This window comes from Lathamus discolor, chromosome 23 (genome assembly GCF_037157495.1).
Source record: "Lathamus discolor isolate bLatDis1 chromosome 23, bLatDis1.hap1, whole genome shotgun sequence".
NCBI lineage: Eukaryota > Metazoa > Chordata > Aves > Psittaciformes > Psittacidae > Lathamus > Lathamus discolor.
Window position 1 is genome coordinate 2,852,947 of NC_088906.1, and position 21,333 is coordinate 2,874,279.

The following is a 21,333-nucleotide window of genomic DNA, read 5'->3' on the forward strand; positions in this document are numbered from 1 at the left end:
ACGGGCTGGCTAACGGCGGCTCCACCGGGGGGCGCTCAAGAGGAACGGCAGCCAGTGGGGTGGTACCGATTGGCTCGGCGACGGCTACGCCGACCAATGAGCGTCGCGCTTCTGTGCGGGGGAGGCAGTGTATGACCAACTGCGTCTCTCGGGCGCGGCCGGCAGCCAATGAGCGTAAGCCGACGCTCGCCCCGCCTCACCCCGGGGGGCGGTTGTTAGCCAATAGAACGAAGCGGTGGGCGGGCCTGGGGGCGCGCTGGCCAATGAGCGGCGGAGGCGTGGCGCAGTGGGGACCGTTCGAGGCCTGGCACGGACGCGGAGCCGCGCAGGTGAGGGCGGCGGCGGCGGCGGCGGCGCGGGGGGGGCCCGACGGGACTGGGGGGTGGGGGGCACCGGGCAGCGCCCGCCCCGAAAGGGCCGCACGGGGGGGGGGGGGGGCGACGGCTCCGACCCCCCATGGCCCTCACCGGGGGGCCCGGCCCAGCCTCCGCCGCTCCTGCGCCCCCCCCAGGCGCCGCTGCCGGGTCCCGGCGGTTCCGGGTCCAGGAGGGCACCGGGGTGGGGCTCCGGGTGCGGGTCCCTGCCCCGCATCGGGGCATCGAAACCGAAAGGGCCCCGGCTCTGGGCGCTGCCCCGGTTCCAACCCCCCCCCCCGTCGGGGGGCAGGACCGGAGCCGGAGGAGGCCGCTCGGGGGCACCGGTGCGGGCGCTCGCAGCAGCTCAAAGCCGCTTCCCCGCTGCCGGCAGCTCCCGCGGGGCCCGGCCCCCCGCCCCGGGCCACCCGCAAGGCCCCGCGGAGCTTGCGCCAGCTCCGGGGGCATCCCGCGGGGCTCCTTTATCCCTATGGGGGCTCCGGTGGGGTCCCCCTGACCCAGCGCCCCTGCTGCAGCTTGATCCCAGCCCAGCGGCCGGCGGCCCCCCCCTGCCCGGCACCATGAACGTCTTCGACCGCAACATCAACTTGGACGCGCTCTTCAAGTTCTCCCACATGTGAGTAAAGAGGGGGGGGGGGTCGGGGGGTCCCTCCTGACAGCCCCTCACTGCCCCCCTCCATTGCCCACAGCTCGGCGTCCACCCAGGAGCATCTCAAGAGGGTCTACGCCAGCTTCGCCCTCTGTATGTTGGTGGCAGCCGTGGGGGCTTACGTCAATGCGGTGACCCACCTCTTCCAGGTGAGTGCCTATGGGGCGTCATTGGCCCCCGGCCCCGGCTTGCACCCCCTCTGCATGGTGCGATGCTGGGTCCCCGTCTGCCTCTCGCCCCACAGCTGAGCCTCCTGACGGGCCTGGGTGCGCTGGGGCTCATGGTGTGGCTCACGGCCACCCCGCACAGCCGCGACACGGAGCGCAAGAGGCTGGGGATGCTGACGGGCTTCGCCTTCCTCACTGGTGGGTGGCACCGGGGACCCCCCCAGGGCGCGGGGGTGAGAGCCCCGAATGGCTCCGGTGACGCTCGCCTCTGTCTTGCAGGCATCAACCTGGGGCCTCTGCTCCAGATGTGCATCTCCATCAACCCCAGGTAGGAGCAGCTCCCCCCGCTCCCGGTCCCTCCTGGTGCCCCCCAGGCCCCATTCACCCCCTGCTCTCTCCCCCAGCATCATCCCCACCGCCTTCCTGGGCACCGCCACCATCTTCACCTGCTTCTCGCTGAGTGCCCTGTACGCCCGGCGCCGCAGCTTCCTCTACCTGGGAGGTGAGAGGGAGTGGGGGGCGCGGGGCTGGGGGCTCCCCATGGCGGGGCAGGGCCAGGCCTCACTCCCTGCTTTCTCCCTGCAGGATTCCTGCTCTCCGGCCTCACCCTGATGCTTCTCTCCTCCCTGGTTAATGCCTTCATGGGATCCACTTGGCTCTTCACGGTGAGGTCCCTTCTGTCTGCCAGGAGCCCCCCATGGGATGGATGGATGGATGGATGGATGGATGGACGGACGGACATCAGCTCCCACTGGTGACACCAACCCTATCTAACGTCCCCTCTCCCTCCCACAGGCCAACCTCTACCTGGGACTGATGATCATGTGTGGCTTCGTGCTCTTTGACACGCAGCTCATCATTGAGAAGGCGGAGAGCGGGGACAAGGATTACATCTGGTGGGTGCTGGGGGCATGGGATGGGATGGGATGGGACAGGCCCCCCGATCTTATCCCCCTCCATCCCATAGGCACTGCGTCGATCTCTTCCTTGACTTTGTCAACATCTTCCGGGAGCTCCTCATGATCCTGGGCATGACTGAGGTAGGTGATGGGGCCTGGGCATGGCCTCAGGGGAACAAACCCACCCTTCGGAGCCCTCTAGTGCCCAACCACCCCCTTTCCTCCCGCAGAACAAGAAGAAGGAGAAGAAGTGAAGTGGCTCCAGGCTGAGGTGGAGCCGTCCCCCTCCCATCCCCGTCCCATCCCCATCCCTCTCCCCATCCCACCCATCCCCGTTCCCTCTGGTCCATTCCAGGGTTGCGCTTTGCTGCCGTGAGAAGCAGCCGGAAGCTTTCGCCTCTGTGGGTTTTTTCTCTTGTTCAAGCTTTTCTTTGATTAGAAACCGGCCAATTTGTGGATCCTGCTGGAATTTGGCTCTCCCCATCCCCCCCTTTCCCACCTCCCCCCCCCTTATCCCAGGTCCCGTATCCCATGGCTGACACGTTCCGGAGCTTTCCAGAGTCACCGTGTCCCCACGGTACCCGGGATGGGTGGGGGGGCCGGCGGGACCTGCCTGTAGCCAGATTCTCCTTTAGTGCCAAGAAATCCAAAGGGAAGGCAGTGGCGGGGCCGGCGAGATCCGAACCGGAGCGATCCCAGTCCTGCCACTGCCTCTCTTTGTACACCGGGATGATTCAATAAACGCTCAGAATGGAACCCTCAGCCCCATCCCCGTGTCCATCCCTGTGTCCTTGCGTCCACCCCGTGGGCAGAGACGACAGTGGCTGCACAAGGACTATATAAATAAATGGGGGGGGGCACAAAGAGGGGCATCTTTATTGAGTTAAAAACCCGGCGGCAGGGGCTGTACACGGCGATAGCACCATTGGAGAGAACCGGGTGATGGGGGGGGGGTAACGGGGCACCGGGACCCCCCCATCCCAGGTACCGGGGAGCAGGAACTGGGGGGGCTGTGGAAGACGAGCGAGCGCAGCGGGGGGGGCTCAGCCCTGGCTGCCGCAGGAGGAGAGGCTGTCATAGAGGGAGTCACTGAGCGACTCCGAGTGCTCCAGCCCCGGGGCGCCGCGGCCCCCGTCCCGCGACGCCGCCTCGGTGCTGCCCTCGTCCCCCACGTCCGAGGCGCTCGGGGTGCGGCTGCTGCTGGCGCTGAGGGCGGGCGGCAGCGGCGCCTCCGGGGATGCCCCCCGGTGCGCGGCGGGGCTGCAGGCGGGCGCCTGTTGGGGGGGGGGAACAGAGCGGTCAGTGATGGCCCCCCCCCACCGCTAACCATCGGTACCGACCGCACCGCGTTCCCCCCACTTCTCCCGTTACCAGTGGGGGCCGGTGGAGCCCCTCCAGCCCCGCCGCGGGGCACAGGAAGGGGTCGGCGGCGCCGCAGGCTTTGGCGTTGGGGAAGGTCCAGTTCTTGCTCTGCTGGACGCGCCGAGGCTTCCCGGCATCGGCACCGGCGTCTGGGGGGGGGAACAAGGGAACTGGGGGGGTCAGAGCTCGGCAGGGCCTCCCCATGACCCCCAATGGGGCGCTGAGCCCCCCCCCCCCATAACACCTTGTCCCCGCCATCCCCCGTGGGACACTGACCTGGGGGCCCGGTGCGGTGGCCGGGGGGGCCCGGGGGGCGGCAGGTCGGGGTGCTCCGGTGTTTGGGGGGCACCAGCAGCTCCTCGGCGCTCGGAACCTCCCGCTCCAGCGTCCGGGCCTTGCGCGGCACCTTGGTGCTGGCCGGTGGCCGCCCCGGTACGGCCCCAGCGGGCAGCGGCTCTGGGCGGCCCCGCGGCTTTGGGGTGCTCTTAGCGGGGACCCCCCCATAGTCAGGGGGGGGGAAGGTCCCGATCCCGCTGTCCAGTGTCCGCGTCAGTGACCCACAGGCTGCAAGGGGAGGAATCAATGCCGGGGGGGAAGGATCCATCCTGGTGCCCCCCTTCCCTCCCTATCCCACCCCCGGCGCCCCCTCACCGGCGAAGTGCTGCGACGTCCCCGACTCGGACAAGCTCTCATCCGAGGGCAGCTCGTCCCGGAGCGCCACATCCGGCACCTACGGGGGGGTGCGGAGGGTGAGCGGCTGCGGGGGGCGATGGGGAAGGGGTGTGCGGGGCTGGGGTTGGGGGGGTCCTCACCTTGTCGGGGGCCTCCCGCAGGTGCCCCACGATGCCGTTGCGGGGCGGGCGGCAGAGCCGGGGGTCTTTGGCGTCGGGGGGGACCCTCCGGAGGTCGCAGAGCTCCCGCTTGTGCTCCAGGCGGCTCTCGTAGGGCGCGTCCTTCCCGTCCACCCTGCGCAGCGCACAGCGTGGGGCGGGCACCCCGGACAACCCCCCCCCCCCCGCCCCTCCGCCCCGCAGCGGGCACTGACCGGTCCAGGAGCTGCTGCATGAAGGTCTCTGCCGTCACCTCCTGGTACAGCACCGGCAGGGGCCCGGTGCCGCGGGGGGCCCCTCGGGGCCTCCCCTTCTCCAGCGCCAGCCCCTGCAGGAACGCGTGCTCCTCCCGCAGCGCCTTGCGCAGGTCCTCGGCCTTCTCCATCAGCTTCGAGATGTTGAGGCTCTCGGCCTCCAGCTTCCGCGCCGCCAGTTTCACCTCGCGGCGCAGCGGGGCCGGGGTCCCGGCCCACTCCCTCCCGCGGCCGCCGTCCCCGCGGCGGCTCAGCGCCGGCAGCTTGCTCCGCCGCAGCCCGAACCAGCTGGCCAAGCCCCCGGCCGCCTTCCCCTTGGCCTCGGCCGCCGGCGCCCGCTCCTGCCCCTGCAGCCGCAGCACGTTCTCCTCGATGCCCTTCATCACCTTCTCCTCGATGGCCGAGTGCGCGGCGGCGCCCGGCAGAGGGCCCGGACCGGGGGGCTCGGGGGCCGCTGGTGCTTTATGGGGCCCCGCAGCCGCTTTGGCTCCCGCCGGCTCCTCGCCCCGCGGGGCTTTGCCGGCGCCCGCCTTGGTGGGCAGCTTCGTGGGGCTGCCGTGGGGGCTGCGGGGGGCTTTGGCGGGGGGCGCTGGGGGGGCCCGCGGTGGGGTCCTGCCGCCGGGGGGGCGCCCCTTGCCCCCCGCCTTGCCGGGCTCCCCCATGGAGCCGGAGGAGTAGCACCGCGCCAGGGGCTCCCCGGCGTGCGCCGGCTCGGGGTGCTTCAGGCTGCCCCCCAAACCCCCCCCTCGGGACGGGGGCCGCAGCTCAGCGCCTTGGCCCCGCTCGGGCCGGCCCGGGCCGGGGGGCTCCCGGCCCTCAGCTCCCCGCAGCTTGCCCAGCGCCGCCAGGCGCTCCTTGAAGGGGAGGTACCCGGGCTCGGGGGGCTTCTTGCCGGGGCGCCGGGACGGGGCCGAGCCCCCCGTGCCCCGGCGGGTGCTGGGGGGCGAAGCTGCCGCCCCGCTCGCCGCCGGCCGCGGGGCCCGGGGCCTGCTCGGCCGCCTCGTAGGGCCGGGCCGGGGGGGAGGACGGGGGCCTCGGGGGAGCCGGGCTCGGGGGGGGCATCGGGGGAGGCGGCTCTGGGGGGGGGCTCGGGGTTGCCGCTGCGGCACGGGATCCTGGAGGCCTGAGCGAGCTGCGGGCTGAGGCGCAGCCCCGCGGGGGGGGGCGGCAGCTTCAGCACCTTGGGGGGCGAGGGCAGCGCGTTGGGGGCCCCCTCGGGGCTCTCCTCGCCCGGGGCGCAGAGCCCCAGGAAGGACGCGGGGAGCTCCCCCCCGCGCCGCTGCCGGGGGCCGCCCCCGAGCGCTTCCCCATTGCGGCGGCAGCAGCCGGGGTCCCCCCGCAGCAGCCGCTCGCCAAGGCGCTGAGCCCCAGGCGCTCGTCCGGGGACGAGCAGGGGCTGCCCTCGGCCACCCGCCAGCCCCCGGCAGCCCCCGGCGCCCGCAGCGGGCACAGGGCCCAGGCCGGGGCCGAGCAGGGCTCGGGGGAGCCGGGGGAGGGCGGGGGGGGGCCCAGCAGCGGGTCCGACTCCTCCAGCTTGCGCAGCACCTCCAGGATCTGCGCTTTCTTCTTGAAGAAGGGGGAAAGGGCGTCCAGGGGCGCGGGGCTGAGCCCGGGGCTGCCCGACGGCACCGGCGGCATCACCTGTGGGGGCCGGGCACCGTCACCCCCCCCGTGCTGGGGATGGGGAAAGGGTGATGCCACGTCTCAAGGACGGGGACACCAAGGACCCAGGGAGAGGGGACAGAGAGGACACCACGGAGCCCAAAAGGGGGTGCCATGGGCTGGGGGCACCGCACTTCTGGGCAAGGCAATAGCAGGAGCTTGGGGAGGGGGCACAACGGGACGGGGGGGTCAAAGACCCTGGTACCCACCTCTGGCAGCGGGAGGCAGCACCCGGGGGGCAGCGGGGGGGGTGGCTGCTCGGCACAGCCCAGCTCAGGGCTGCTGGGGGCCTCCAGGGGCACCGACGGCAGCTGGAGACAGGGGTGGCACCGGGTTAGGATTGGGGGGAGGCTTTGCCCTGTGCCCCCCCCCAGCCCCGGCCCTACCTGGGGCAAGGACCCGGCCGAGAGCTGCAGCTTCTGCTGGAAGAGGTCACTGAGCGCCTGGTTCTGCCGCTCCAGCTCAAAGACCCGTTTCTTCAGCTTGATGCACTCCTCCCGCAGGTCCTGGATGGGGCAGGATGGGGAGGGATGAGCCAGGAGCCTCCCGTGTCCCCTGACACCCCCAGACCCACCCCCCCCGGCACCCACCTTCTGGTTGAGCAGCGCCTGCACCACGTGGTTGGCGACCTGGGGAGCAGAGGGGGGAACCTGGTGAGGGCCCAGGCAGCCCCGTGCCCAGCACACGCGTGTTCACGCGTGCTCACGCGTGGCCCATGCATGTCCCCGGGATACCTCGTCCAGGCAGCGCTCGTACGTCTCCCGCTGGTTCTCATTGGCCTGGGCCAGGGCTGAGTTCTCTGCCTGCGGACAGAGCGGGGACAGCTCAGGGGGTGCCCCCCAGCCCCTGAGACCCCGCTTTTGGGGTCCGTGGGGTCCCCTCCTCTGTCCCCCTTCCCTGGGTCCTTGGTGTCCCCATCCTTGAGCCACGGCAGCGCCATTGCCAGGCCCAGGCCCAGGGCAGGCGGTGAACGGGGACCCCCCCATGGCACCGAGGGGACCCTCCTCTGCCTGCTGGGACGGGTGTCACGGGCAGCAGGGAAGCGCTGCCCTGCACCGTGGTGCCTGGGCACCGGCTCCCGGGGGTCCCGGCCCCTCCGCACCTCCAGCTCCCGCAGCCGCTGCAGCAGCTCATGGCTGGTGCCCGTCTCGCTCCCGGCTCCCGGCGCCTCGGCCACGCTCTCCGACATCGCGGGCTGCGGGGGGACACGGGCCGGGCTCCCCGCGTCCTCGCTCGGGGCTCCCCCGCGGCGTCACCTGCCCGGGAGAACGGCGCTCAGGGCGGGGACGGGGCCTTGGGGAGCCCCGGGACTGAGCCCCGACCCCACCGGCACCCGGAGGCCCTCCCGGGCGCGCAGGGGCGCTGGGACCAGCCCGGTCCCCGCACACGGGGATGTGCAGCAGCCCCGGGGCCCGCACAGGGACCAGCCCCGGCGCACCGGGATGTGCAGCCCCCCCAGGAGCTGGCACCGGAACGCGCAGCACCCGGTGCACAGGACCCCGGGTGTAGATGCTCCCCCCCCTCCGGTGCCGCACACCCGCTCCCACCGGGGCTCCCCCCGCCGCCGGTGCCGCTCGCCCCGGAACAGGCACCGGCCCCGAGCACCGGCCCCCAGCACCGGCCCTGCGCACTCACGCCCGCGGCTCCAGGCAGCGCCGCTCGACCCCGTTCAGCGCGGCCCCGGGGCCGGTCCCGGCGGCAGCGGAGGCTCCATCCCGGCCCGGCCCCGGCCGCGCTATTGTTGGGAGGCGGCGGCCCCGGCTCCGCCTTCCCGCCGCGACCGGGGAGGAGCCGGGGCCGCCACCGCCTCCGGTGCGCGGCTCCGCCAGCGCCGGCCCCGAGGAACCGGCGAGGGGGGGACCGGGGCAGCGGGGACCGGAGGGAGAGGAAGCACCCGGTAGCCCCGGGGGAAAACGGCGCCCCATGGAGAGGGACCCCCCTGGAGCACGCTTTGGACGGGGACCCCTGGAGCCTGAGCACCCCTCGGGGTGTCCCCGGGGCTCCAGGCACGGACCCCGCACCCCAACGAACGGGGCCGGGGTCGGGGCTCACCCCAACTCCGCCGCCTCTTCCCAAGCAACGCCCCGAGAGCAGCGAAACAACCGGAGCCTCCGGCCCCGCTCGGGGCACGGGCACGGGGGAGCCTGTGCGATGCTCCCCCGGTCCGCACCGAGCCCCATCCGGTCACCCCAGCCCCCTGGCCCGGGTGACCTCGGCCTCACCCCCCGGGGGCCGCCGGTCCCTGCGCGGCAGCACCGGGTCCCCTCCCTCGTCCCGTCCCCGTGTTCCGCCCCCCCGTTGGGTCCCGGTGGTGCCCGCGGGCCCCGCGGCTGCCCCGGCGCAGGAAGCGGCCGCGGCTCCGGCTGCGTCACGGGGGGAAGTGAGGCTCCGTCTGGAGGGGAAGAGCAGCCCGGCCCCCCCCGGGCGGGGGCACAACCGGGGGTCCCCATAGAGGGACGCTGCGGCCGGTCCCTGCCCCAGCACGGGGACACCCCGAGCCCGGGCTGTGGCCACACGGGTGGCTTTGGCCTGCCCCACACTGGGGACATGGGGGTGACAGCCCCGAGTGCCCGCAGCCCCGCTGGGGCGCTCCGGGACGCGCTGGGGACAGCCCGGGGACAGGAGGGATGCGCCAGGGACAGCAAGGACACCCCGGGGACAGGCGGGATGAGGCAGATACAGCCCTGGGGCAGCAGGGCCATGTTGAGGACAGATTGGACGCCCCAGGGACACTGGGGACAACCGGGATGCAGTGGGGACAGCAGGGATGCAGTGGGGACACCGAGGACATCTGGGATGCACTGGGGACAGCAGGATGTGGTGGGGACAACTGGGATGCAGTGGGGACCGCAGGATGTGGTGGGGACAACTGGGATGGAGTGGGGACTCTGAGGACAGCAGGGATGCAGTGGGGACAGCCGGGATGCAGAGGGGACAGTTGGGATGCAGTGGGGACGCTGGGGACATCCAGGATGCACTGGGGACAGCAGGATGTTGTGGGGACAATTGGGATGCAGTGGGGACTCTGAGGACAGCAGGGATACAGTGGGGACACTGGGGACAACCAGAATATACGAGGGACAGCAGGATGCGCTGGGGACAGTTGGGATGCACTGGGGACAACCAGGATACACTGGGGACAGCAGGAGCACACTGGGACAACAGGGGTGCAGTGGGGGCCCTGGGGACAGCAGGAGCACACTGGGGACAACGGGGATGCAGTGGGGACAGGGGGGACCAGTGTGGGATGGAGGAGCACAGTGGGGACGCACTGGGGACACGCAGGACACGGGCAGGACGAGCAGGCGGAGCCGGGCTCAGCCGCGTTGCACCGGGCCCCCCCCCGGGGTGCTCGGGGGGCACCAACCGGGGACACGCGGGGGGGGGGAGGGGGGGGGACACCCCGCGCCGCTCCCCCCGGTCCCGGTCCCCGCCCCACGGCCGCGGCGCGGCCCCCCCGGGACCCTCTCCCCCCCCCCGCCGCGGCGCTACCGGACTCACCGGGGGCTACGGCGGGGCGGCGGCGGCGCGGGGCGGCATGGCCGGGAGCGGGGCCGGGGCCGGGGCTGGCCCGGCGGCGGCGGCCACGGTGATGTCATGGCTCTACCGGGCCGGCTCCGCCCTGCGCCCCCGCCGCCGCCAATCCGCGCCCGGGGGCGGGCGGGGGTCCCGGTGCCGTCACCGCCTCCAGCCGCGGGGCCTCCCCCATCGCAGGGACCGGAGGTGCCCGACACGGACCCGGTCTCTGTGCCCCCCCCCCCCCCGCCCCGGCCCCAACGCACCCTCGCTGCAGGACACGGACACGGACTCCGAGCTCCATCACTTTATTGTGGGGTTCCCCAAGGGAGCCCCCCCAGCTCCTGGATGAGCCCTGGAGCCGCTCTCAGGTCCCGGCGCTCCCGGATCCCGGCCCCACGTTCCCGTTGGCGGCTCCACGGAGCTCGGTGGAGGCAGCAGCTTCCTCCGGGGCGAGGGGGGGGCTCTGCTGGGACACCAGAGGGAGGGGGTGGGCGCAGGAGCACCGGGGATGGCTGTGAACCGCCCCCCCCCCCCCCCCCCCCCCGGGCTGCTGTTGCTCCTGCTGGAATTGGCAATTCCATGGGCTGGGAGCGCCAGTGGAGCGGGAGCAATTTCCTTTGGGCTCCTGCTTGAAACCAGCAGCTACAGCGAACTGGAGGTCTTCAGTGAGGGCCTGGTGGGGGGAGCAGGGTTGGGGCTCCCCCCAGCATCACAAAGGTGGCACTGAGCAGCCACAGAGGCAGAGCACCCCATGGATACAACGCTGTGGGGCGCAGAGCCCATGGATGGGTGCAACCCCATGAACAGGGGATGGGGGGGCCCCCGAGGCTCTGGGTCCGTACCTGCAGGTCAGGGCCCGGGGGGAAGCCGCTGCCCCGCTCCTCGGGCTCCTCCAGGCCCAAGATGTCAATTGCGGCCTCGGCCACGTCTCGTAGGGCCGGATCCAGCGCCACGGAGGGGTCGAAGAGCAGAGGGGAGGGGGGGCACTGGAGCCCATCGCCCACCACGTCCAGGTCCTGAGGACAAGCACCCGGAGCCTCAGCACCCATGGAGGTGCCTCCCCCAGGAGCAGCCCCAAGGGCCCCGCTGCTTTTTGCTCTTTAACCCCATTTCTGAGGGGTTTAAGCTGAGCAGGGCAGAATAATCCAGGATTAAACCCCTTGTGTATTCCCGATGGGAAAAGAGGGGGAAATCCTCTTTAGAAAGCCTCGAATAAGGATTTAAATGAGAGCACAGCGGCTCGGGGGGCTCTGAGCCTCCTGCACCCCCTCCCACCCCAAGCGACTCCTGTGCCCTAAGGCAGCAAGAACCAAACTAATCCCCTCGGATCTGTGCTGGGGAAGGGGGGGGGGGGGGGATTGACCCCATAGAGCCCCACGGGGGGGGGGGGGGGGGGGTTTGCTGCCGGGCCCCCACTCACGTCACTGAACTCCAGCGGGAGGCTCTCGGAGGGCTGCAGCTCAGCTGCGCTCAGGTACAGCTCCATGGGGGCAGCACCCAGCTCCTCGGCCCCCCCCGGGCCCTGCTCGGGCACGTACATGGGCGGGGGCAGGCGGAGGTGCAGGGGGCAGCTGGGCTCCGCACCCAGGCTCAGAGGCACGGCCCTGGGGCAGGGAACGTCCTCAGAGCCCCGGCAGGGCCGGAACAGCGCCTGGCTCGGGTCCTGGCAGATGTCTGCGCATGGGGTCAAGGGAAAACACCCCCAGGCAGGGATAACCCCCCCCATTCATCCCAGGGCAGGAACCCGCCCCCCCCAGCCCCTCACATGGAGCTATCCCAACGGCAGAGCTCCCTCCCGGTGCACACACACACACACACACCCGCTTCGGCCACAGGCAGGAGCTCAGTTCCGGTGTTCCCATCTTCCCAATGTATTTGCCTTCCCAATGGAAAACCTGTTCCTGCCCGAGGTGTAAATGGGATTTCCTGCCTTTAATCACAACCAGATCCACTAGGAGCAAGGAGCTGCAGCCCAAGCCCATCCCCTGTCCCCACAGCGAGTTTCCATCTCCATGCGGATGACAATGGGAAGCAGGTTTTGGGTGGGAATCAAGGCTTTCAGGTCAGACACATCCACCCCCCCTCCTTGAGCTTCCAGAGCCACATCCAGCCGGGAAAGGCAGCAGGTTTAACCCACTTTCCTAAGCTGTCCCTAGGGCAGATGTGGAGGGGGAAGTGCCTCTGAGAGGGCACATCTGGGTCTGTCTGGACAATCCAGCTCAAGCACTGACTTTAGAGGCAGCCATAAAGCCAATGGGAGAAGCTCCACCTGCATCCCAGCCCTGGGCTCATCCCTTTCCCGCATGGGCAAAGTGGTGTTGGTATCAACAGCTGCTGAGCCCAAGGAATCCCAACCCCACCTTTCCCATTCTGGAGCTCCGGCTGCTCCAGAGGGATCCAACCTGGCTTTGGTGTGAGCTCCATGGGCACTGGAGAGGAACCACAGCAGCTCCGTGGGAGCCAGGGTGAGGAACAACCAAAGCCAAGCAGTGAATGCAGCTCCAACGTGACCCAAACCTACCCCAGGGCACATCCACACGATCCTAACTTGGACAGGGAACTGGAGACCCCGTTGGGATGCTCCGGGCAGAGGCTCCTGTTGCTCCCACACGAATTGGCTGATCCACAGGGATGGGAGCACCAACAGACCGGGAGCTGCTTCCTCTGGGCTCCTGTTTGAAACCAGTGGCTACGGCAAACCGCTGGCCTTGATTGAGGGCCAAGGAGCAAGAGGAAGAGGAAGGGACACACAATGCCAGCAAACAGGAATGCAGGATCAAAGGATACGGGTCAGGCAGTGCCTGGTCATGGGCAGGGACTGGTTGGAGCAGCGGACGTCATCCACGAAGGCCAAGCAGCGCTGGCTGGAGCGGGTGGTGTGGGCCTGTGAGGCAAGAGCAGGGCTCAGAGCACACCGAGAGCAAGGGCTCAGCACCCTCTATCTCCTCATCCTGTCCTCCTTCCATTAAACAGGGCTGAGCTAAGGCAGGAATTGACTGCAGGAGGAAGAACTTCCCAGACCCAGCTCAAGCCAGGTCCTGGAATGCTTGGAATTGTGAGACAGCTCTGAAGTGGCCGCATTCAGTCTCGTGTGTATCCAAAGGGCCTGCCTTTGGGTCCCCACCAAACCAACGGTGTCACCACCCTATGGCGTCTTTCTCACCCATTTATCCCTGAGGAAATCCAGGCTCCCTCTGCCCAGCTCCTCCCTGGATCTCATTCGGGGGCACCTTCCCCAGCCCCACACCTGAACCCTGCTGCGGACACCTCGGCGCTGCTTGACCCCAGGCGGGTCCCAGCACCGGGCTCACCTGCTGGGCCGCGCCGTCCGAGGCCAGGGCGCGGCGCTCGCGGAGCTGCCGGTGCAGCAGTGCCTCCACCCCGTAGCGCTGCCGGTAGCGCCGCAGGCACTTGAGACGCTTGAGGCTCTCCCGCTCCTTGGCCAGGAGCCCCTCGGAGCCCGTCAGGAGGCTGCTGCCTGTGGGGAGGGAGGGGGTTCAGAACATCCCCCCCGCCCCCGCTTCCATCCCATTCCCTGGTACCCAGAGCTCCAGAGAGCATCCGATGCAGCCGGGTTGGATGCATGAGCTGGGAGCGTATCCAGTGGTGGCAAAGCAGATCCCATCCCAAACAGCTCTGAATTATGGAACTGGGTTGGAAAGGGCCTTAAATCACCCAGTCCATGGGCAGGGGCACCTTCCCTATGAGATCCCTTCTGAGTCCTGCAGCAGAACAGGGGGTTCTCCTAATCCAGCTCCTGGTGCCTGGTCTGGAAGCTTCCCTGAGCTCTCCCAGCTGTAATTACAGGGCGAGAGCTGCTTTTCCATGCCTGGGTGGCTATAAAGAGCTCTACCAAATTGGTAGGTACCAAACTGCAGTTATTTTTATGCTCCAGGGCCTTTCCCAGCAGGAGCTGTTCTAAGGCCATGCTGGAGCTGCATCTGTGCTGAGCAGGGCTCTGGGAGCACAGCACAAGTGGTGGAACCAACCTTGGCTGTCCCACACAGGGCCTGAAGGCTGAAACCATGCGTTTAGAACCCCCAAAGCAGGAAATCCCAGCCAAAGCAAGCACTTTTGTCTCACAATTCCCTTTGTAGTCCCATTTCCTGACAACTCTGAAGAGCAAAGGAACCTTCCCAACGCCAGGACAGCATCTACAGGCAGGAGGCCAGCCCCAGCCACCTCCTGTGGTGGTTTCAGCCCTTGCCAAGGCAATACCCCCCCAGTCGGAAGAACCAAGCTCTGGTGGGGGGCAGAGAGCTCCAGCACTTGCCTATGGCCTCGTGCTCGCCCTTGCGGCTGTGCAGGAACCGCCGCTTCTTCTCCTTGAGGAGGTGCTGGAGGCGCTTGAATTGGTCGATGTAGAGCGACTGGAGCCGGATGAGCTTCTCTCTCATGATGAGAGCCACCTCCTCAGCTGTGTACACCCCAGCATGCCTGGAAGACACCCAGCAGGGCCCATTGGGGCTGCTCCCCTCACCTGGATCACACAGAGCCATGGGCAGGAGCAGGAACATCCCATTGCTGAATGGGGACTCCTCACCACCAAGACGTGGGAGCCTTGGAGCCCCCCGCAAAGGGTAACCGCACCACCTCTAACATCACCCATAACCACCCTCCTGGTGCCGCCCTGAGCTCGCAGCACCCAACCCACTTGAGGGGATCCTCCTGGTCACTGTCGATGCTGTCGGCCTCGCTGTCCGGGTCCCCGCGCCACGTCTGCTCCACGGTGACAGGGTCCTGCTCCCCATCGCTCCAACTGTCCTCATCTGCGGGATGCACGGTGACAGGACATCGTCCCTCATCCCGTGCCCCCGGCACCAGCACTGCACACACAGACACCACACAGGGGCTCTGTCTCTGCACTGGACCTGCTGGAGCAAGTCCAGAGGCCACGGGGATGCTCAGGGGCTACAGCAGCTCCTGTGTGGAGCCAGGCTGAGAACATTGGGCCTGGAAAAGAACAGCTTCCAGTGTCTGAAGGAGGCTACAAGGACGCTGGAGAGGGACCTGCAGCAGGGGCTGGACTGATAGGACAAAGGGTGATGGGTTCAGGCTCGATATAGGGAAGTGAGGGTGATGGGACACTGGAACAGGTTGGATGCTCCATCCCTAGCCAGGTTGGACGGGGCTTGGAGCAAGCTGCTCTAGTGGGAGGTGTCCCTGCCCGTGGCAGGGGCTGGAAGAGCTTTAAGGTCCCTTAATCCCAGCCCAACTCCATGATGCCAGAAGGGATTTCCTGCCCTGTGGCCCTTACCCAGGATGCGAGTGGCTTCGCTGCGGCTGCTCTCCGCAGGCTGAGCGCCCGCCTCGGCACGGGCGTAGGCACTGAGCTGCCACAGGAGGTTCTCCCCCCCTGCCCCGGCCTGGGGCTTCCTGCCCTGCGCCTGCAGCGCCAGCGCGTTCCTCCGGGCATGCTCCGCACACAGCGAGGTGCTGGGGGGAAAACAGGGGCTCAGCACCGCCCCGGGGCACAGCAGGATCAGCCCCTGGAGCCCGGGCAGTGCCTCGGCCTGCAGGGACAGGCAGCACTGAGGCGGCGCAGAGCTCGGTCCTTAAAGCCGCTGCAGCGGGTTCTGCTCCCAACCATTCCCACCTCGCTTCCCAAGCTGGCCCACAGCAGCTCCTTGGTCCCAGAGGGAATGGGGACACCCAGCGGCCACACGAGGGGAACTGGGCCCTGCTGCTGCGCTCCCTGAGCACCAAGGTCCTTCCCTCCCCGTTTCCTATGCACCAACGCAGCACAAGCGCACCCCGGCCACCGGCTCCACCCCACCAGAGGATCTGTGCTGAGGATGAGCCACGGGCAAGGGCTCCAGGATCCCCAGCAGAGCTGCAGCCCTGACCAGGTCCTGCATCACTGCAGCCACCTGATGATGGACCAGCGAGCACGGACACCCCCAGCACCCAGCGCCCTTTTCTAGCTTCCAACACCCCCTAAGGACAGCAGGGCAGCAGCAGCACCAGGAGAGGCTCCTCCTGCTCTCAGGAGGCACTCACCCATCCTTTTTCTCCGTCTTGGGCGCCGCGTTGGGGCAGCGCCGCCCGTTCTTGGCGGACACATAACTGCACTGCTTGAAGGGGGCGGTCCTGTCCTCCAGGATGTGCTTGATGCAGAACTCCTGCCCGTCCAGGCGGGGCTGGGAGCAGGCCCGCGGGGTGAAAGCACAGGCCAGCGGCTCCTGCGCCCGCGGCACCGGCGGGAGGCGCCCGCGGCTCGATGGCAACACGTGGATGCGGATCCGGTTCATGCTTCCCAGCTGCGGAGGGACCGGGAGCTGAGGGGGGGATACAGGAGCTCGGAACACCCCGATGCCCACCCCTGGTCCCGGCACATCCCGGTGCATCTCCCTGTTCCCGGGGCATCCCCTGCTCCCAGTGTATTCCAGTGCATCCCAGTATACTCGGTACATACCGGTGCTCACTCCTGCTCCCGGTGAGCCCCCTGCTCCCGGTCCATCCCGGCACATTTCGCGGTACTCCCCCCCTCATCTCCTGTGCCCGTCTCCCGGTCCCGGTCCCGGTCCCTCCCGCCGCACACGTGCTCCACCGCCCACCCCGCGCCCCGGCGCCGCTCATGCGCAGTCCCTACCGCCCGCCTGCCCCCGGCGCCGCCATTTTGTCCGCTGGCGGCGGGCGTGAGGGGAGCTCCGGGGAGCGGCCCGGGCAGCGCCAGCGGAGCGGAGGGCGGCGGGGGGGGGCGGTTCCCGCAGCCGGTGCAGATGCAGGGACCGGAGCAGCTCGGAGGGGCCGCGGTGAAGCGCTGCAAGGGACGCACCGAAGACAGGCCCCGCCGCCGCCATCTTACCTCGCTGCCGTCCGGCCTCCCTGCTGCTTCAGCGCACGGCCCGCCCCGACACCTCATTGGCCCACCCGGCAGCCAATCAGCGGCGGGTGCGAAGGAGCCGGTGCCGAGCGTGATTGGCGGGAGCAGCTGTCACTCCGCGGGGATAAGCCAAGCCCCGGGGGTCACGTGAGAGCGGCGTGGCGGGAAACTCATGCGTGTGCGCTGCGGGACCGGGGCACCGGGAGGGGTGACCGGTAACCGGGGCTCCGCGGCCGCAGAACCGGGCCCGGTGTGGAACAGGAGCTCCCCAAGCGCACAGACAGGGGGTGGGAGCGCTGCTCCCTCCGGATCGGGCCCTGCACAGCCAGCACCCAGCACGGGGCTGCTCTGCCGCGGGGGGTGGCTCCGGGTGCGACCCGAGCCGGTGCCTGAGCCCGGCCACCGGCAGCTCCTCTGGGCTCTGCCCCCAAAGAGCAGCCTCACCCCAACAGCGTTCAGCACCAACCACCCCGAAACAACCCCACAAGGCCCCATGCCCATGGGTGGTGGGGCTGGAAGGGGGATCCGCAGCAGAGGGGGAGGGATGGAGATGGACTCCCAAAAGCAGAGCAGCTCCATCACCCCCAGTCCCTGCCTTCCCCTTCATCTCCCCCTCCCCTCATCACCCGCAATAACCACCCCAGCCCCCAGATTAAAGGCAACGAAGCACTAAGGTATAAGTTACTGCTTAAATTATTTGTAAAACGTCTTAAATTTTCTGTGACATCTTTTAAATACCCCCCCGATCCCCCCCCAAAATGTGTGTTCCCCACAAGGGGGGGGCAGGGACGGAGCCCCCCATTAACTGCAGGTCAATGGAGGGGGGGAAGGGAAGGAGCAAGGACCAGAGCAAGGGGGTTTGATCCTTTCACAGCTTCACCAACGCCCGCTCTAAATAGCAATAATAAAAGTTATATTATAATAAAATAGTTCTCTGGTGAGGCAGTGGAGCCCAAACAGCCCTTTGGGGGCAGCCCAGGGCTGCGGGGCCAACTCAGTAGTAAAAAGGAAGGGGGGGATTACTTGGGCAGAGGGGGCAGCGGGGGGGGCGGTTCTGATGGCAGCGGCGGGGGCCGGGGTTTGTCCGTGCTTGGGGCCACTCTGGCACTGCTGGAAGCCCGGGGGGGGTTCAGGAGTTCCCCATAGGAGTGGAAGTCGAAGGCGGGCGGGGGGGTGGGCTGCATGCCCTGTGCGCTCAGCAGCGAGTGCAGCATGTTCACTGTGTCCTGGTAGTCACTGGCCTGGCTGGAGCTGTGCCCGTTGGCCCCCGAAGGCCCCTTGTCCAGTTTGCTGTGGGGCCCCCGTGCTTTGCTGGCAGCAGCGAAGGGAAGGCCCCCCCCGTCCGTGGGGAGATGCGGGTACGGGAAGGGCACCCCGGGGCCTTTGGAGGCTTTGCTGCTTTTGGGCTGGTGCTCGTGGGCTGCGGCGGCCACCTCCTCGGGCAAGGGCCTCTTGCGGGAAGAGGAAGAAGAGGAGGAGAGGGGCCCATAGCTCTTGTGGGGCACAGCCCCGGGCTGGCCGCTGTGCTTAGAGTCCCCCGGGCGCTTGGTGCCGGCGCCGCTGGGCCCAGCGCCGAGCTGGGGGGGGAAGTGTTTGTGCGAGTGGTGGTTGTGGTGGTGGTGGTGGTGGTTGGAGGAGTGCCCCTTGTGCTTCTCCTTGTGCTCCCGGGCCTTGGCGCTGCCCTCATCCGAGGAGCTGTGTCTGTCCCCGCCCGGGGGCACCTTGATGCGCATCTTGATCTCCTCCTGCTTGGAGGGCAGCGGCCTCTCCCCAGCACCGCCGGTCACTGGCAGCCTCAGCTTCAGCGCTGAGCCCTTGTCACCCTTGTCGGGGTTCTCGGGGCCGCCGATGGGGATCTTCAGGATGATGGGCGATGGGTCCCTATCCTGCACCTCCCGCTGCTGCTGCACCAGCAGGTTCTGAGCAGCGTAGGCGTACTGGGACCTCACATTGGCCTCCATGTTCTCCAGTTGTCTCTTCTGCGCTGCCAGCTCCTCGGCGTGCTTGGCCCTGTACTCCTTGAGCGACACCTTGGCCGCCGGCGTGTTCTTGCTGCCCTGCTTCGGATAGGGGGCCCCATCCTGCTGCTGCCCGGGGTGCTCAGCACCGCAGCTCTCGCTAGTCCGGTGGCTCTGGGCTGGCTCCAGCTTGGCCGGAGGGTACCAGTGCTCCTGCTGCTGGGCCACGTCGCTGCTCTGCTCGCTGGGGGAGTCGGGGGCGGGTGGCAGCGCTGTGCTGGAGGACGTGGACATGCTCATCAGCCCTGCGATGTTCATGTCTGAGCTGCTGTTCCGGGAGATCATGCTGAGGATGGTCTGCTCCGACAGGCTCTCGTCGTCCCCGTGCTCGTCAGCCTTGGACTTCTGGGCTGCTTGGGAGGCCTGGAGGCAAGGCAGAGAGCACAGGGTCACTGGGGCTGGCCCAGGGCTGCAGGGTCAAGCTCTCACTTAGATCCGCTTTATCCCCTTCCCTCCCCATGGGGGAAAGGCCCCAGGCCACAGTGGTGAGGTTGAAACCCCATCATCGTCTCCACAACAGAGCTCAGTCTGGTGCTGAAGGAACGTCCTGCAGATGCAATGTCCCTGCTGCCCCCCAGCACCGCAGTGGCACACTGAGGTGCCACACACAGGACACCAGAGTAGGTCCTTACCCTCCAATTGCGGATGCGCTTGAGCCGGCTTGGAGTCTTCTCCAGGATCTGCAGGAACTCATGGGTTAGCTCTGCAGAGGAGACACAAAGCCAGGCCCCTTGGTCAGACCCAGCCAGAGCAGCACTTGTCAGGATACCCCCAACTCGCTGCTGGATGGAGCTCCCGCTGCCACGGAGCTACTGCAGGAGGGGAATACTGCGAGCCACCATCACTGACCACATTAAACTCATCTCCCTCGGTGCCTTTTGCCATCTCTGGTGGACCACAGAAGCTGCTGCTGCTGCACTGAAACCTTGGCAAGACCTGAAGCCCTGGAGTCCCTGCAGTGCCCATGGGCCGGGGCTGAAGGCAGACCCAGGACCAGAGATGCCAACACAACGGAAGAGCCTTTGTTTTTTTGGGGGGGAAAACCTCGCTCCCAAACTTACCATCTAAGAGCTCCAGAGTTACAGTGCCATCAACGTATTCCCACCAGTGCTTCCCGTCCGTGGAGACTGGGATCTCCCAGTTGGACCACTTACAAGCCAGGTGGATACAGACGCAGGCCACAACGGGAGGGGTGTACTGCAGGCTGAAGGTGGTCAGATGCAGGCTGACGGCACCAGCAGGGAGAGAGAAACAGAAAGCCATGAACTCCCAAGCCTGACCCTCAGCACTCACCAGCGCCCACTGACACCACTGCAGGGGCTGGGGACACAGGGGGGACACCCCCGCGGGGTCCTGCCCCAGCTCCAACCCTGCAGTCTCCAGCCCTGCTCCTGCTGGGGCTCATTTGGGTGCAGGCAGCTCTGGTCAAGGCTCTGCCAGCCCCGAGCTCTGCTGGGGGCTCTGCTCCAGGCAATTCCAAGCGCAGCTCCTGGGCTGGCTCTTCCCAAGCTGAGGAAGAGCACTGAAGGTGTGGGTGGCTCCAATGGGACAGCTCAGACACCAGCACTGGGAGGTGGGAGAGGGGAGCAGCGATGCCCTGAGCACGCATCCTGCTCTCTACCTGCAGGAGCACGGGCTCCCATCAGGAGCACAAGGAGCACCCCATGGGAATGGCAGCCTCCTGATGGCAGGACCTGCATCTCCTCGACATGCTGGGGTCAGGCCACACTGCTCAGGGCAATGCAGCGGGACAGGGAGCTTGCAGCTCACACTGTTGCTCCAGACCAAGAAGCCAAAGGCAGGGAACTGGGAGCCTTTGGCCACTCTGACAAGGTAAGAAGTGGAGCTGGGTACTCAGAGAGCCTTAACCCTGCCCTGGGATGATGCCAGAAGGAAATCCAAGTTAAAACACCTCTATCAGCCTCATCAATCCAATTCCTCACTCTGGGCTCTCCTGGCATCACTTTAAGGCTGCACTGAGGCCATGGTTCCTCCTTTCCACCTGGATTTCTTTCCATTCCAATCTTAACCCACGATTCCATTGCTGCTGCAGGGATAAAACCCATCTCAGGGCTGCCTTTCCCTACACACACGTTACCAACAGCACCTTCCTTTGGGAAACCCACACAGTGCCCACTGATTAGAGACCACCTTCAACAGCTGCTCACCCCAGGCCATGGGCTGGGAACCAGCCTCTGCCAGGGCCTATCCCAGCTTTTCCCTCCCATCCCACCACTCCTGGGAGCTCTTTTCCATGTCCACACCTTGCTCTGCTCCCAATATGAGCTCCTGAAGCCGCCCATTCAGGGAAAGCAAGGCTGGAAGTGCTGGAATCAGCCCTGCAGTGAGGATCTAGGGCCAGCCCCACACAGAGCATTCCCACTGAGAAACCCAAAGGCTTTCTGTTGCTTCCGAGGCTCAAGAACAAGACTTTTCCCTTGTGAGGCCTCACGCCTGCATCCAACTGCCCCTTTACCCTCTACATCAGCCTTCCGGGGCACAGCCAGTCCCTGGTGCCAACCTTCACAGCCCCACTTCAGGGCTAACTCTGCAGTGAGACCCCATCCATGCATCTCCAGCCTCCCTTTGTGCTTTGGGGGGGAGTTGAGCTTTCACCACCACCTCACTCCCCATAAAGCAGGTTCTGAGCATCCCATCCTGATGCTGCAGCTGGTTCTGAGCAGGAGGAAGGGCTCAGAGCCAACACCACTGGCTCAGAGGCTGCCCCGTGCCCGGGGTCACTGGTGCCACTTCTCCTCCAGTTAAGACCCTC

At 67.7% G+C, this 21,333-nt stretch overlaps 5 protein-coding genes across 7 annotated transcripts in view; 2 read left to right on the forward strand and 3 right to left on the reverse strand.

Moving 5' to 3' along the window:
* Window positions 1-221: 221 nt before the first annotated feature.
* On the forward strand, window positions 222-2,851 carry TMBIM6 (transmembrane BAX inhibitor motif containing 6). The gene is made up of 10 exons (XM_065659541.1): window positions 222-329; window positions 890-990; window positions 1,064-1,172; window positions 1,268-1,388; window positions 1,470-1,518; window positions 1,595-1,692; window positions 1,776-1,855; window positions 1,986-2,086; window positions 2,158-2,230; window positions 2,320-2,851. The coding sequence occupies exons 1-10, from the start codon at window positions 264-266 to the stop codon at window positions 2,341-2,343; spliced, it is 822 nt and encodes a 273-aa protein (XP_065515613.1). The 5' UTR covers window positions 222-263; the 3' UTR covers window positions 2,344-2,851.
* Window positions 2,852-2,937: 86 nt separating this feature from the next.
* Window positions 2,938-7,981, reverse strand: NCKAP5L (NCK associated protein 5 like). Its single transcript, XM_065659540.1, is given in 15 exon segments — window positions 2,938-3,363; window positions 3,461-3,600; window positions 3,728-4,015; window positions 4,103-4,181; window positions 4,264-4,417; window positions 4,497-5,513; window positions 5,515-5,555; window positions 5,557-5,888; window positions 5,891-6,176; window positions 6,407-6,508; window positions 6,584-6,703; window positions 6,788-6,826; window positions 6,932-7,000; window positions 7,300-7,453; window positions 7,833-7,981. Coding segments are annotated over 14 exon segments (2,985 nt in total). The 5' UTR covers window positions 7,387-7,453; window positions 7,833-7,981; the 3' UTR covers window positions 2,938-3,132.
* A 2,024-nt stretch (window positions 7,982-10,005) lies between these two features.
* Window positions 10,006-16,581, reverse strand: KANSL2 (KAT8 regulatory NSL complex subunit 2). 3 transcript variants are annotated; one of them, XM_065659532.1, is made up of 10 exons: window positions 16,525-16,581; window positions 15,717-15,976; window positions 14,974-15,152; window positions 14,371-14,485; window positions 13,986-14,153; window positions 13,028-13,190; window positions 12,504-12,600; window positions 11,137-11,390; window positions 10,559-10,732; window positions 10,006-10,179 (listed from the first exon to the last, which is right to left on the reverse strand). In XM_065659532.1, exons 1-10 carry the CDS (start codon window positions 16,579-16,581, stop codon window positions 10,081-10,083), a joined length of 1,566 nt encoding a protein of 521 aa, XP_065515604.1. In that variant the 3' UTR covers window positions 10,006-10,080. The 3 variants fall into 3 exon arrangements, with proteins under 3 accessions (XP_065515604.1, XP_065515603.1, XP_065515602.1); XM_065659531.1 differs by having other exon boundaries at window positions 14,371-14,542; XM_065659530.1 differs by having other exon boundaries at window positions 10,006-10,182; window positions 14,371-14,542.
* Window positions 16,582-17,217: 636 nt separating this feature from the next.
* On the reverse strand, window positions 17,218-21,327 carry CCNT1 (cyclin T1). Its single transcript, XM_065659529.1, has 3 exons — window positions 19,622-21,327; window positions 19,193-19,263; window positions 17,218-18,923 (listed from the first exon to the last, which is right to left on the reverse strand). The coding sequence occupies exons 1-3, from the start codon at window positions 19,821-19,823 to the stop codon at window positions 17,562-17,564; spliced, it is 1,635 nt and encodes a 544-aa protein (XP_065515601.1). The 5' UTR covers window positions 19,824-21,327; the 3' UTR covers window positions 17,218-17,561.
* The window catches only part of LOC136003656 (voltage-dependent L-type calcium channel subunit beta-3-like), a 1,768-nt gene continuing 735 nt past the window's right edge, over window positions 20,301-21,333 (forward strand). Inside the window, exon 1 of the mRNA XM_065659464.1 lies at window positions 20,301-20,393. Coding sequence (XP_065515536.1) covers window positions 20,301-20,393 — 93 coding nt within the window. The remainder of the gene's footprint in view (window positions 20,394-21,333) is intronic.